At 42.2% G+C, this 14207-nt stretch overlaps 1 protein-coding gene across 8 annotated transcripts in view; it reads left to right on the top strand.

Moving 5' to 3' along the window:
* The window catches only part of RALGPS2 (Ral GEF with PH domain and SH3 binding motif 2), a 111359-nt gene that overhangs the window by 32196 nt on the left and 64956 nt on the right, over positions 1-14207 (top strand). For all 8 annotated transcript variants that reach the window (XM_072127786.1, XM_072127787.1, XM_072127788.1 and 5 more), the window contains exons 2-4: positions 9403-9557; positions 10588-10695; positions 13137-13187. In XM_072127786.1, coding sequence (XP_071983887.1) covers positions 9438-9557; positions 10588-10695; positions 13137-13187 — 279 coding nt within the window. In that variant the 5' untranslated portion in view covers positions 9403-9437. The remainder of the gene's footprint in view (positions 1-9402; positions 9558-10587; positions 10696-13136; positions 13188-14207) is intronic.

Here is a 14207-nt window from a genome sequence, read left to right as displayed (position 1 = left end):
AAAGATTTTTATTGGAAAACCAATTGAACACACACATTTACAGGCTTCAAGGGAGTCTGGAGGAGGACTTTAAAGAATCATTAGAATTTACAGGTTTGTTTTTTAGTATTTATTTGTGATTTTTAGGAAGTTCCAAAAGTTTTGGAGGCTTGAGGATTGCAGTGCCCCTCTGATACTATAGCAGCTCCTCAGTGCAGGGAATCTCAGCTATTCCTCTTGTTTTATTAATGAAACCTAAACATTGATGCAGCAATGTAATCCGGCAGATCATGGATGTTTGCCCAATCAGGAGACATTTTCCATGTTTCTTCATCCCTTTTGGCTTTCTCAGTATTTGTAGCAGTAAAAGCTCTGCACGGAATATTTCCCATGATCATCAAGACTGTCACAAAACTTGTATTTAAGGCCTGGCACCTGTTCCCTATGCCAGCGCTGAGGGATTGCCTTCTGTAAACATTTCAGGAAAAATTAAGGATCATGCACACAACTTTAAGCCTATGTAACGTCTACTCTATACAGAACGGTCAAACATGGTGTGAGCCTTCCACCAGACACATACATTGGGAGCGGCCCATGACATATTCCACGTTGGTTATGTAAAGTTTTGTCACATAAGTGTGAGCACGGATGAATAATAATAATAATTCCTTTATTTATATAGCGCACACATATTCCACAGCGATGCACAGAGTTTGCCAAATTAGTCTCTGTCCCCAATGGGGCTCACAATCTAATCACCTACCAGTATGTTTTGGAGTGTGGGAGGAAACCGGAGGACCCAGAGGAAACCACGCAAACACAGAGAGAACATACAAACTCGACCTTGTCTTGCATCTATCCCAAGTTTGATCTGTATATATTTTTGAGTAGCAGAACCTAAGGCACCTAATGACTGCCGGAAAGATTGTGTTTCCAATGTGAAGCATATCTCGTGTGCTCCAAACATACAGCTGTCATATTCTTAATTGGTCAAGCTTCCGAATCGCCATAGACTTGTTCCTTTGCTTTGTCCCGTACTCAGCCCCACAGAGATAAGAAGATGCTGTCCATGTTTCGCTCTTGCAGAAGCTGAAGCAGCCTGGAGGACATTATACAGCAGTAATGAACAGTAATTAAATGAATTTAGCAAAGCACCTACTTATGGCTAAAACACACAGCTGTACTTAGTCGGCCGTGCCGTGTCCCGCTTCATGGACTGACCGCCCTCGGGGGACGGGAACCTTCTTCAGTAATATGTACGACCCCTGGAGGTGATTTTAGAATTGTACAATGAGCACCAGGTGTATTGGGTGTAAATTATGTGAAGTTGTTTGTATGATAGTGCACATTTTTTGGCGTTTTTTTAAAGGATTAAATATGAAATGGAAAAGTACGGGTTGTGACACATAAAAAAACATCAGCTGGAGCGTGCGTTTTCCATGTTGACACTGGGCAGGAAGTAGAGACCAGGGACACAGTAAGTGTCGGAATGGCATCGGCAGGGGATCGGGGACGGGTTTTTATTAACCCTTTTTTAAGCCCCTTTTTTTAAAACCCCCTTAGACATCCTCTTTAAAGTCTTCGTCGTTCTCACCGGACTCTACAAACACCGGATGCTGTGAGATCAGAGACCACTTGGCTTTGTGATCCCAGCGGAGGCCGCACTGGCCGCATCATGCGGTGACTTCACAAGGATATTCTTGTTTAGCCGATCTTATATTTTACTTCCTGATGGTAATTTTTTTTTTTGGACTTCCCATGTTGTTTGTTTTGCAAATTCAACTGGAACTGCCCGATTCCACCACGGAGCCTTCCTGTAGAATTGTAGAAATACTGGATTTAAAGGGAACGTGCAGAATAACCTGTGGGCAGCATATTATGGAGCAGGAGGAGCTGAACTTAATGTATAGGCTGGAGGTCCACATCCACATGTAGCATTTGTTTTGCGCTGTGACGGAGGGGCTTTGCGCTTCAAGCTCAGATGCGATTCTAAGGAAACGTTTGCAATCAGTAACAATGAGATTTCACATAAGAGGCAATTCTATATTTAATACCTGGGGGGGGGGGGGGAGCTAATCCTGGTGACAGGTTCCCTTTAAATTCTGTTTGTACTTTGCAAATGTGAACTCGGACTTCACAAGAGCTACATACTGTACGAACAATGGCAGCGTCTGCAGGTTTCTGCTGGGTGCGACGCTCTGCGAGGATAAAGATAGAAAAGCTGCAGTGCCGAATCAGAGATGTGATTATTATTGGGGGTCCCAAAAGTCATCCCCCTTGATAGTGATGACGCATACTAGTAATATCCATCACTTTATGAGATGACAATAAACCTTTCTATCTGACCTCTTGCGGTTCCGTCTCCACAATTTCAAGGAAGTTTAATAGGTCATCCTTTCATTTTAAGACAAATAATCTCCTGAAGGATTGCTTGTCCTAAATATAGAGCAGCAAAGTGGAGACATGTCTTTTTTTTTTTTTTGTTTATTTTTTAAACTACCGGTAGATGTGTCGTACACACAGGATAATCAAATGGCTTGCTTGGTAAATGGAGCATTATTTACTTTAGAAGGCTGGACCTTTAAAGGGAACCTGTTAACAGATTTTACCCCATTAAACTAGCAGTCCCCTAGTATGAAGTGTCCTTTCTAGAATTCCCCCTTTTGCATGAAATCTCATGAATTTTCTTATAACAAATCCCCTTCAACGTCACAAATGCACATGCAAACAAGCAGAGAAGTGATCTGTCACTTTTAGAGGCTGCAGGGGGACATTCTCTTTAGATGCCTCTAATACACATTAGATCTTACAAAACCAAAAATAAAGATTAGAATCTCATCGTTCAGATGTCAGGCTTGTGGTTCTGGGGGCTACAGAACCGGAGATATATGAAATTTAAAGGGGTTTTCCAATGTAACAAAGAATTTTTCTCAAATTTTAATCCCCTACTGATGTATACACAATAAAAATAATTTTGAAACCCCTAACTTAGCAATTTCAGTCAGTTTTATTGCTGTTTTTGGTTCTATCGCTCAGTGATGGTCCGTGTAAGACTCCGGATTGTGGACAGGGACTATGTTCATCTTTTTGTGCTGTGTGTTGACAATGTGCTTAGATTATCAGGGTACAGGGTTTATCTTTATGACTCTTCTCATTTTCACATGACTTTGGGGCAGATTCAAAGTAAAAGAGGGAATTCTAGAAAGAACATTTCATTCCCTACAAGACCGGGCGAGTAGTTTAATAGGATAAGATCTGTTAACCGTATCCCTTTGAATAACTAATAATTTACTTATTTCTTGTCTATTTTCTCTTACTGGAGATATTAATCTGAATAGACTCCTAGGTTCTAAAGTTTCCCGAACCACTTTTCCGTAACGAATATTAAAAAATAAAACGCTACAGGGATGTGCAGAGGGGAATAAAGCAATTTTCTTGACCTTTTTAAGGTGAGATTTTTTATGCAACCCCCTCCATCCCCTGTTGCATGTGTAATCCCTGCGCAATTTTATTTTATCAGCCTTAAAAATGAAAGCTCAGCAAATCCCCCACATATTGCGTTTGTCTCTTCCATTCTAAATTAAAAAGCCAATAAATGCCATTTTTTTCCTCCTCCTCCTCTTCCCCTGCATTGCAGAGCTCTGAAGTTGATCCCGTGTACAGCTGGATAAAGCCGCTTGTGTGCGATGGTGACATGAACTCAGTGGAAAATGCCAAGAATTCCCGGCACTGTACATAGCAATGGATGAGGCTGTTGTGGGAATGCACACAGTTGTAAGGATGATGTCCGGGTTGGAATCTGTTGTGACAGAGAGGCCACTCAGTCAAATGAATGAGAAGTGGAATTCAGGGCCGGGCTCGCGGGCCGCGTGTGCAGCATCCGATGCGCTGCCTTTGTCACCGCTACATAAAAACTCTTTCTCAGCGCTTGCAAATGAGGCTGAAAAATTTTCTATGGCGCAGCGACTTCCATGGAAACGGAAAGGCTGTAACATTGGAGCTCCAAAAAATTCATTAGTCTCTAACCTTATAGAGAACCTGTCAACAGGATTTACCCTACTAAACTACCAGCTCTCTCAGGTAGCGGGTGAAATGGCCCTTCTAGAATTCCCCTTTTTATGTGAAAATTCACCCATTTACTTATAAAACATTTTCCAAAGTCAGGCAAATTTGACTCTTCTCTCTCCATTTTTACACAAGATGAGTCAAGTTTAGTGCTTGCAGGAGGAGTGTCATTTTAGAAGCCCTATAGTAGCTAGAAACATGGGGTCATATTAAAGTTAAGAATATCATCTTTCAGATCACACCAGGATGCAGACGGGTACAGTTCACACAAATATTTTTCAAGAGGAGCAATAATACTCCATTTTGAGGAGTATTTTTTGCCTAGGAGGAGGATGAAATTTCCAGTAATACAGATATATCACTTATAAGCTTTTTTTAGTGTTAATAGATTCATATTTATTCAAGAAAGGTATTACTAGTGCTCCCATTTTCTTTGCAATCCTAGTAATCTTGCATCATGCATTAAACAAGCACCTCCGAATTTACAACCTACTAATGAGGCCATGACTGAGGCGACTGACCCCCCCCTCCCCTCCCCAAATTTCCCAGGCCTAGGCTATGGCTGATGCCCACGATCCCTCTTTCCTCCCAGTACAGACTGTGGCTGAAGCCCACAGCTTGCCCCCCTTCCTCAGTCCAGACTATGGCTGACACTGCCGACCCAAACTCCCACCCTGGCCAGACTATGGTTGACGCTGCCGACCATAAAGCCCCCCACCCACAGTCCAGATTATGGCTGACATCGCTGACCCCTAGCCAGTCTTATGATCCAGTTCCTGCCAAATTTTTAACTTTCTGTATGTTCTGTAGCTCATAGAACCATAAGCCTGGTGTGATTTGAAACATGCGATTCTTAAATATGAGCATATTTCTAGATGCTATAGAACTGAAGTTGGGGGCTTCTGAAGTGACACTACCCCTCCAACCACTTGGCTCATTTGTGTGAAAATGGATCACACTTACCTGATTTAAGGTTTTTTTTCAGGTAAAAGGGTGAAATTTCTCATTATAGAGGGAATTTAGAAAGCACATTTCATACTTTAATTTTCACAGTTCTCCTTTTATAGACTGCTGTTGTTACAGCAGTGTATAGAGTTTACATACATTCTCACTTCCTTCCTTCATTGAATTTAAAGGGTTTCCGACTATTGACTTCTATGACGGGTCAATAAAGAATCACATTGTTAGGGGGGCCAACTGCTGGGAACCCCACTGCTATGGAAGAAAAGTGGGCTCCAGTCCCAGATGTCAGAGGAGAGCAGTCCATATATGTACAGTTTCTTTGCATGGTTGTTTTGTAGCAATGTGTAACCCATAAGACAACATTAAGATTGCAATGTTAAAGCGTAACCAAATAAATGCCGCAATAGAGCAGGGGATACTATTAACCTTTGTAATATAATTTATTAAGTAAAGCAGATGCTCAATGCTTTTTCCTGCTTTTTACTCCTGTAGTGAGTAGTGTATCTGGAAGCCGTTTAAGAGCCACTCACTTCAGACAGATAAGGAGGCTAATGATTAACTCTTTTTATACCTAGAGAATATATCACTTGATTATTCATCTCTCTGGGGAGATTATTCCATCCAGGGACTTTTTGTAAAGAGTCAAGTCATAAGACACTTTATCGGGTTCCTTTAACTCTTAGCTGTCAGTGTAAACGGTACAGAAAGCTCATTTACACAAATTGATTAAAAACAATCTACCATCAAAATCCATCATGATAATCCAGGGACACTTGATCATAGATCCAGGCGCTGTGACTGTGGTAATCTTCTTATATTTCTTATCCATGGCCTCCTGCCTTCTAAAAATCAACTTTTACAATTGTGCTAATGAGCCCAAGGGGCTATCGGAGCCCCTCTGTGATCTGGCTCTATAGGCCATTACACTGTCTCGCTTGCTCTTTATCTGCTACCAAGAAAAAAAAAAATATATATATATATATAATATATATATATTTTTTTTTTGTAAAATTAACATTTTTACCAACATTTTTACCAAAAAGAGGTACACAGTCACAAGGCCAAAATTTCAGTGAAGCAGGAGATGTCTGTGTGTTGCTCCTCAGACCCCCAGAAGATTATGTAATGTCATTGTTATTCAGGAACTCAACCCCCACCAGTAGCTTCAATGGCACCGAAATGTGGCGCATCTTTTCCTTGTCTAAATGTTTTTGTAGCCTGTAATTAGACGCTGCCTCCGGCCTGGGTTTCTTTCTGGTGTGGAGCTAAACACTTGTACTGGGAGCCTGTGGTGTTTATGGATGGCAGCGGTGCGTGGCCGGAGACGGCTTCATTATTCTAGCACTTTGCTTCGCTTTGTGTAAATTTGTAACAAGATATTGTTAGGATTGTTTCCTCAGGCTGTCTTATGTCTCGGAGCATGGCCTTTCTCCTTATAATAGTTAAATGTGGAAAAAATTTTTTTTAAACTTTTTGTTTTATTAGAAATTATATAACATGTGTTCTGTTTATATTACAGCCCAAAGGCGCCAATACACAATGGCCCACATTTATCAAAACCACTAGGTTTAGTTTACCTGTGTAGTGTGCAGCAGGGCCGACACCAGGGCCCAGAGCTGCTTGGGGGTCCCATATAAAGCTGTACATAAGAGATGAGGGGGGCTGTATCTAATGAATTCATAGGCAGTAAGGGGGGGGGGGGCTATATATAAAATAACCATGAGGTGACTGATAAACTAGGGAATATTTTAGTCTCTATTTAATGCTGCCATAAGAGTTCAAAGGGGCCCACTGAGGCTCTGTCGCCCAGGGGCCTACTGAAACCTGGAGCCGACCCTGGTGTGCAGGTTTACCATATTCTAGAATTGTTGCACATGTTCTTTATGAATCTGTCGCTCCCTTTACTGCTCCGACAGAGTGCACTAACTTTTGTGTAACTGTGTGCAACACAATTCTGACACCACATGATCAGCCAGGTGGCCGGCTCAATGGAGCTGCACTGAAAACGTACAAAGTCAGACAAAGAACTGGCGCAGTGGCTTTAAGAAATGTGACCCGTTATATGAAAACCTACCAAACTCAAAAACGTTTCTGATCTGGTATTAATGTTGGGTCATCATTGATCTATCCTGACCAAACGTATCGGGGGGAGGAGGAGAGGGAAGAATAATGCACGTGTTGGATTGCCTATTCCTGGTTCTGTGGTAGAGGATTAATCCCTTGTATTCTTATTGAGCACGTGCATGCTCTACTGGGCTTGATGTGGATCTGTGGTGTATGACCACCTAGCTCCTCTCCATTCTCCATAGGTCTCTGTATATCGTATGTATTGGGTAGAATAGAGACTGACAGAGCCTGTATGGCAGTGCACGCGACGCTCTGCTGACTGTAGCTACAAATAATCTGTAATCTCTGATGACTGAGCCTGATGCGCCGTATGACAGACGTCTGCGGATGTACGGAGCTGTCATTTAGTTTTGCTTGATGAATGGCACAGCGAGGGATTTTTTTCCTGTTGAATATACTGTGAAGTATTCCAGGCCAGCGAGCTGTCAAAATCCGGCCCGACAGTACAGCGCGGTCCGATCGTGTCATCCTGTGCCAGCTGGATCTGGAAGGGGATTAATAAGGAGGGGAATGTTTTAAAGCCAGTATTGCGCCAAGTTTATTAGTCATTGGATGAGGCTGGATATGTTTGCTGCGTCTTTGAAAGGGTTTGTGCAACTTAATTGTGATTTAAATAAATTAAAAAAAACCTTATAGAATTGTTTCCCCTAAATCTTTTCCTCATCCAATCCCTTCCCTTCTTTGGTTGAACTTGATGGACTTGTGTCTCTTGTCAACCGTATAAACAATGTAATTTACTTGCCATCCCGATATCCACTGCTTTAGTTATAAAGGTCTTAATGCCATGAAATATGTGATTTTGGCAACTTGGAAACTCCATAAGCTGAATCTACAGACAATGGGGGTCATTTACGAAGGACCCAAATCACGGTTTTCTGTCGGGTACCCGAATATTACCGGTTTACACCGTTTTTTAAAAAAATGTTTTTTCCCTGAATTGCCCCGGGTTTTTGGCGCACGCGATCGGATTGTGGCGCATCGGCACCAGCATGCACGTGGCGGAAATCGGGGGGGGGGGGGGGGCGTGGCGGTCAGAAAACCCAACGGATTCGGAAAAACCGCTGTATTGCTTACCTGCACCCAGCAACGTATCGTGAACTCCGACGGACTTCAGCGCAGCAGCGACACCCGGTGGACATCGGGCGCACTACCTTAGTGAATCGCCGAAAGTCCGAATCCTCCACAGAGAACGCGCCGCTGGATCGCGACAGGACCGGGTAAGTAAATCTGCCCCACTGTATTGAGCTGTAAGGTTCCTTAAAGGGCTTGTCCAGCCACATCAGGTTTTGTATAGGGGATAATCGATCGGTGTCAATCTGTGGATGTTCCAGTGGTGGGATACCCACAGATCAAGAGAACGGGGTTTCGTTTTACGTCATCTGACTGGACAACTCCTTTAAGACTTGTACACATGGCCTTGATGTGTGCACCGCTCCAGTCTGGTAGGACATATGGCTGGTGCTACTGTATGTCATGTAAGTGCCTCTTTGTGGAAATTTTGAGACGTGTGAACCATATTAAGGATCTAGGACAGACTGAATATTTTTTGGGAACATTAGATAACTAGTGTCCAGTATTAGACTTTTCCAGTACTTTTATTAACTGTTGTCACAAATTCTGTGCCAGAATAGGTCTTTGCATTTTACCCTCTACTGCCTACTTGTCAGACATGGGGGGGGGGGGTCCGCCTGTCGTCTGTATAAAATCCATCCGGTGTAGAGACTGTACAACGTTTATATTTGTTCTGTAAGGATCATTCATCTCCACTAGGTGGCGCTACATGTCCAGGTATAGCGGCCTGTAGAAAGTAGTCATTTTTTTTAATCCTCACCCTTTCTTATTTCATACATACAGAAACATAGTAGTTATCATATACATATATATTACCATAGTCCCTATTACTTGTAGATATGGTATGTGTCGGCCCTCACCGCAGCACCTCTGGCTATTTTCCTACCACTAAGACCATGGTCTCTACATAAAGCCGAACAATGAAACTATTTAGGTTAAATTTAGAAACCAATTTTGTTACCTTTGACCCGAGGCAATTTTCCAAGGCCACTTGAGTTTGCTCTGGGTCTTTCAGTCAATGCATTTAGTCATTGAGATGAATGGAGTTCAGTTCCTATAATTACTGTATAACCATGGCAGCACAACGCTGGAGTGTAACGTGTCCGGCCTTCACCTTCCTGACTTTGTCATCCGCGTATTTGTTGTGCTTTTTATGTTTATGGCCGCTCACTATTCTCCCATTTTGTTTTATTGCAGTATGAAAATGATGCTTTTACTTCCATGGAGATGAGATGATCAAAGTTTTTTGCGCTCACTACGAAGAGGGAGCAAGCACTAATGGTGCCGGAAGAATGGACCTAATGAACGGCCAGACGAGCAACACTGCTCCTCTCACTACGAATGCTTCAGAGGTGAGGAGATTTATTATTATAGCTCCCAAAAATTATATGATCCAGTGAAGACCTCCCGAGCAATATGTAGGGGGGTGCAGGGAAGCCAAACAAAGGCCAACGCACACTGGGGCCTCATGCAGATGGCAGGGCTGTAATCCAGGTAAGTGCATAGCTGGGAGGAGAAGGTAGGGGAGCTGAGCTGTCCTCGCCCCTCCTCTCTCTATGGATAACTACCCCCGACATGGTGCGCTAAAACATGTTGTCGGATCATGTCCCCCATAAGGGTTAAGTGCATGAGGCCTAAGACAGTGCTGGGGATACCTTTGTACACTGAGCCATATGCGATATCGGAACAGTATATGTGTATCTGGAGAGTGATTGCCAAAGTAGCTTATTTTCAATAATTTCTTAGTATTTGCAGAGGATATTATATTCGGTTAATATATGCCAAAACATAATTTGGGTGTCAAGGAAAGCTTTGAGTCCATAACTTTAAAGGCATTGTACCCAAAAATAAAAGTTATACATAAAGCTACAGGGTAGTGGATAACAAACTCATTTATTAGGATCTGACTGCTGGGACCCCTAAAAATCCAGAGAACAGGAGGTCTTATTCTAACTAGTGTTTGGAGCATGTGTCCTTCTGCTACAATCAATAGTATGGGCGTTTTGGAAATTACTGAGCACAGTGCTCAGGTATCCCCAGCACTTATTCAGGTGAGTGCTGGAGATGGACAAGCTCTGTGCTATGGGGTTTCCGACTCTATAATACTGTTCAATGGAGAAGCAGGACACCTCTTACTCCACCTACGAATTAGAACAGGACCCCTGTTCTCTAGATTGCTATAGTTGCTATAATCTCTTTGGGGCCTCATTCACAGTAGATTGCATTAGATCTGATCTATTGATTTCCCCAGTAACATTGTTCTGCGTCTACGGGGATAGTTGATCAGCTATTGACGGTGTATGGGTAAAGTTACTCTATTAAGCTGGTGGCATTTCCTTTATACACAGTTTTGACCTTCTTTTTTCCCCCCCTCCCTTACAGAAAAGCAGCAGCTCAGAATCACTGAGCGACAAAGACTCGGCTGCCCTGAAGAAAAGTTTTGATGCTGTCGTGTTTGACGTCCTTATGGTCACTCCAGAGGAATATGCTGTAAGAAGTTTTTTTTTATATTTTTACGAAGAAAGTTTGTTTTTGGGTGTAGAATGTGTTTAGGAAGTGATATTGTATATGCCCTATCCACATGATATACAGTAAGTTATAAATTAGAGGAGGTCTGACCCCAGGGACCCCACCAATCACTGGAATGGATGGAGGTCCGTTGTCATTCTCCCCCAAGCTAAGGCTGCAGACCATTGTATAACTACTTCTCTCCCTTGTGGATAGACAATAAGTAATGGGAGAACAAACCACATAAAGCACAATATAAACAGGATACAGTAAGCTCCTAATTTTAATGGTAGCTGCATGTACCCGGCAAGTTGGCTACATGGAAGCAAAGCCTATGCCTACCATGGAAACTGATAAAGTTTGTGAATGAAATGGTTGTAATTTATATAAAAAAAATTGGTGCCAGAAATCCAGCAGTGCGTTCTTTCCACACCACCCTGCAGTAAACATAGAGAATGTGGTTCCTTCCTCTGAAATATAAGCCAATAAAATGAAATGTCAGAAAAGATCAGTACCATATGTTGAACACAAGCCCATTACCTACCAAATTCAAGAGCGAATAACCCAATAAGTCTTTTTTTTTTTTTTTTTTAAGGCAATGTCAGTCCTATTTCTTGGAAGGGTAACTAAAATTAAAGTAAATCTACCATCAAAATCTATCATGATAATCCAGGGACACTTACTCATAGATCCATGATAATCTTCTTATATTTGTTATCCACAGCCTCCTTTCTTCTAAAATCAACTGCACAGTGTAACAGCCTGTGAAGCTGCAGCACGGATCGGCTCTGGTAAAACCCCCAGGAGCCCCTTTTTTATCATGATGGATTCTGATGCTAGATTTCTTTTAAGCTGATTAGTGATAATGCAGGGCAATCTAACGGGCAGTGAAAAAAATCTCTCTGCAGCGCCTCCCACTGGTTAAATAAAGCATTACACAAAAAAATGGACCTCCATGAATCCTTGATGACCCTACTGTGAAAGCAGTTTTGCATTACAAAATTCAAAAGACCTGTGTTGTTTTTGGCTAATCTGTCCTGAGAAAATTCTTCCAAACATCTGGTGTCGTCCAGGTGTTTTTGTGGGACAAACATCAAGGTTACTCTTGGACGCCGCTGCTTGTCCCCTGTCTGTTTTTTGGCCCAGTCCCCTCCTATAGTGATCACAGTGACTATATAGACACATGGAGATGTTTGGCGACTGTCTGGAAGGGTTCTCGCTCTATGCTTTTGGCAGTCCGGCCGCTCCTTGGACGTCTTCTCCATTTAGCTCCGCTTCCACAACCTTAGAAATGGTTTTGTAATACCGTACTAGCTATAACCTTTTGCCTAATTTCTTCTGGACCTAGGATGAGGCATCTGCCAATGTGATGGGATTGAAGTAGTTGTAGCAAAGAAAAAAATTGTAGTAAATAGAAATGTGTAAAACTTGTATAAAAAGGCAGACAAAAAGACGTCCAATGCATATTTATTATTACAAGAATTCCTCCGATTAAAGCCAGTTTATAACAATTTGGGCCAATCCATTTTACATAAATATACGTTGTAGGGTTTGTACTGAACCGGTCATCAGATTTTACCCTTTTTAAACTACCAATCCCCTCAGGTAGGGTATGAAATGTCCTTCCTAGAATTCCCTCCTGTATGTGCGATCCGACCCGTTTACCTATAAAAAGTCATGTGGAAATAAGCAGAGAAGAGTCATATTTTGCCTGAGATGAGTCGCTTTTAGAGGCTTCATGGGTAGTGTCAGGTGCCCTTAGCTTCTATAGTACCTGGAACCATGCTTTTAGTGTCATATTAAAGATAATCTCATCTTTAGATCACATCAGCCTGGTTTTAGGATCTACAGAACTGAAGATACATGCAAGGAAAAAGCTCTTATTCCTGTCTTTTTTTTTTTTTTTTCTAGCTACCTGTATCTCCTGTTCTGTAATTCATAGAACCTGATGTGATCTAAAAAATGAGATTCTTTCCTTTAATATGACACCAGCAGCATATTTCTAGGTGCTAAATAGGGGCGATTGAAGTGACTTCCATTATAGCCCCTAAAATTCATTCATCTGAGACAAATATGACTCTTCTCTGCTCCTTTTTTACTTGATTCCAGAACAGAAAAAGAGAGAAATCCAGAAAGGACATTTCGTTCCCTAACTGAGGGGGATTGTAGTTTAATTGGGTAAAATCCAGTGACAGGTTCCCTTTAAATTATTCTAATCTGTGATGTTGTGTCTGTGATGTTATCATCCATATCTGTTCTTCTGACTTAATACTTGTATAAATCCCCTAAACCCGACTATAAACCTGTCATCCCGCATGGGAGATCTCTACATCAGAGCAGATCCCTTTCTTCCACATACATTGTCATCCCATAATTGATCCGTTTACCTGCTGAGTCCTAATCCTCTGGGCGCTCTCTTGCAGGGTCAGATAACACTAATGGATATGCCGGTGTTTAAAGCCATTCAGCCAGAGGTGAGTAGTTCACGGAATGAACGTCTAAAAATGTGAACGTTTTCCACCCTTTTAATGCTGTTTGACATAATTTGGGTTTCGGTTTTTTGCCTCAATGCTCATAACACTTGTAACCTACATATATTGAAGGGATTTGGGGCCCTGTGTTACTTATATGTTTAACCACTTCACTGCTTGGTTTATAATTTGCTTTTGCAGGGCGTCTACTTGTATACGACTGTGGAGTCGGTAAACCAAATTTCCTTCTCCAACAAAGACTCGGACTCCTCAGTTTCCCTAGGTCCAATGTTGCCAAAATGGTCACCGACTCCACAGCCCTGGTCACTATAACTTAAGTTTTAACTTAAGTACAGTCGTTCTTTCCCAGTGCCTTGATCTGATCTGTAGCAGAGGAGCTTCACTACTGAGCATGTACATAAAGTGCAGCTATAGTCCAGTTAGGCACAACTCAGCCAACAGGCCACATGAGACCTCTAAAGCCACCCAAGGGTTTTTTATACTCTCGGTTGTCCAAGGGTATAAAAAACCCTTGGGTAGCCGGGATGGGGCGGGTTAAAAACAAATAAACATGTACTTACCTCCGCGGTCCCTCCTGGCCTACACCGCTGCAATCTCTTAGTTCCGTGCCCCATGTAAACAGATGGTGGGCACGGAAGCCACGCTGCCCACCTATGCCGGCCAGAAGCTGGGCGCACGGATGGGAGAAATCGCAGTGCTGGAGGCTGGGAGGGACCATGGAGGTAAGCACATGTTTATTTTTTCTAAACCACTCCATCCTGGCCACTCAAGGTTTTTTGTATATACCCTCGGACAACCCCTTTAATAAGGTCAAAATAGGTGAGTCCTTTTAAGATGTACATGAGGAGCCATAGATGTGGCTCAGAGTGTGAATAATGCGTTGAATACATGTAGACTGTAATCCTCAACAAGTTCTTATATCCATGATTAGAAGAATTGCTTTTATCTTACTATTAGTATACAAGGAGGAATCTTACAGATCTAGAAAGAAAATAGAAACAG

Source organism: Engystomops pustulosus, chromosome 10 (assembly GCF_040894005.1).
Source record: "Engystomops pustulosus chromosome 10, aEngPut4.maternal, whole genome shotgun sequence".
Lineage (NCBI taxonomy): Eukaryota > Metazoa > Chordata > Amphibia > Anura > Leptodactylidae > Engystomops > Engystomops pustulosus.
The sequence above is the reverse complement of the archived record's forward strand: the minus strand, read 5'-3'. Positions and strand labels throughout refer to the sequence as shown.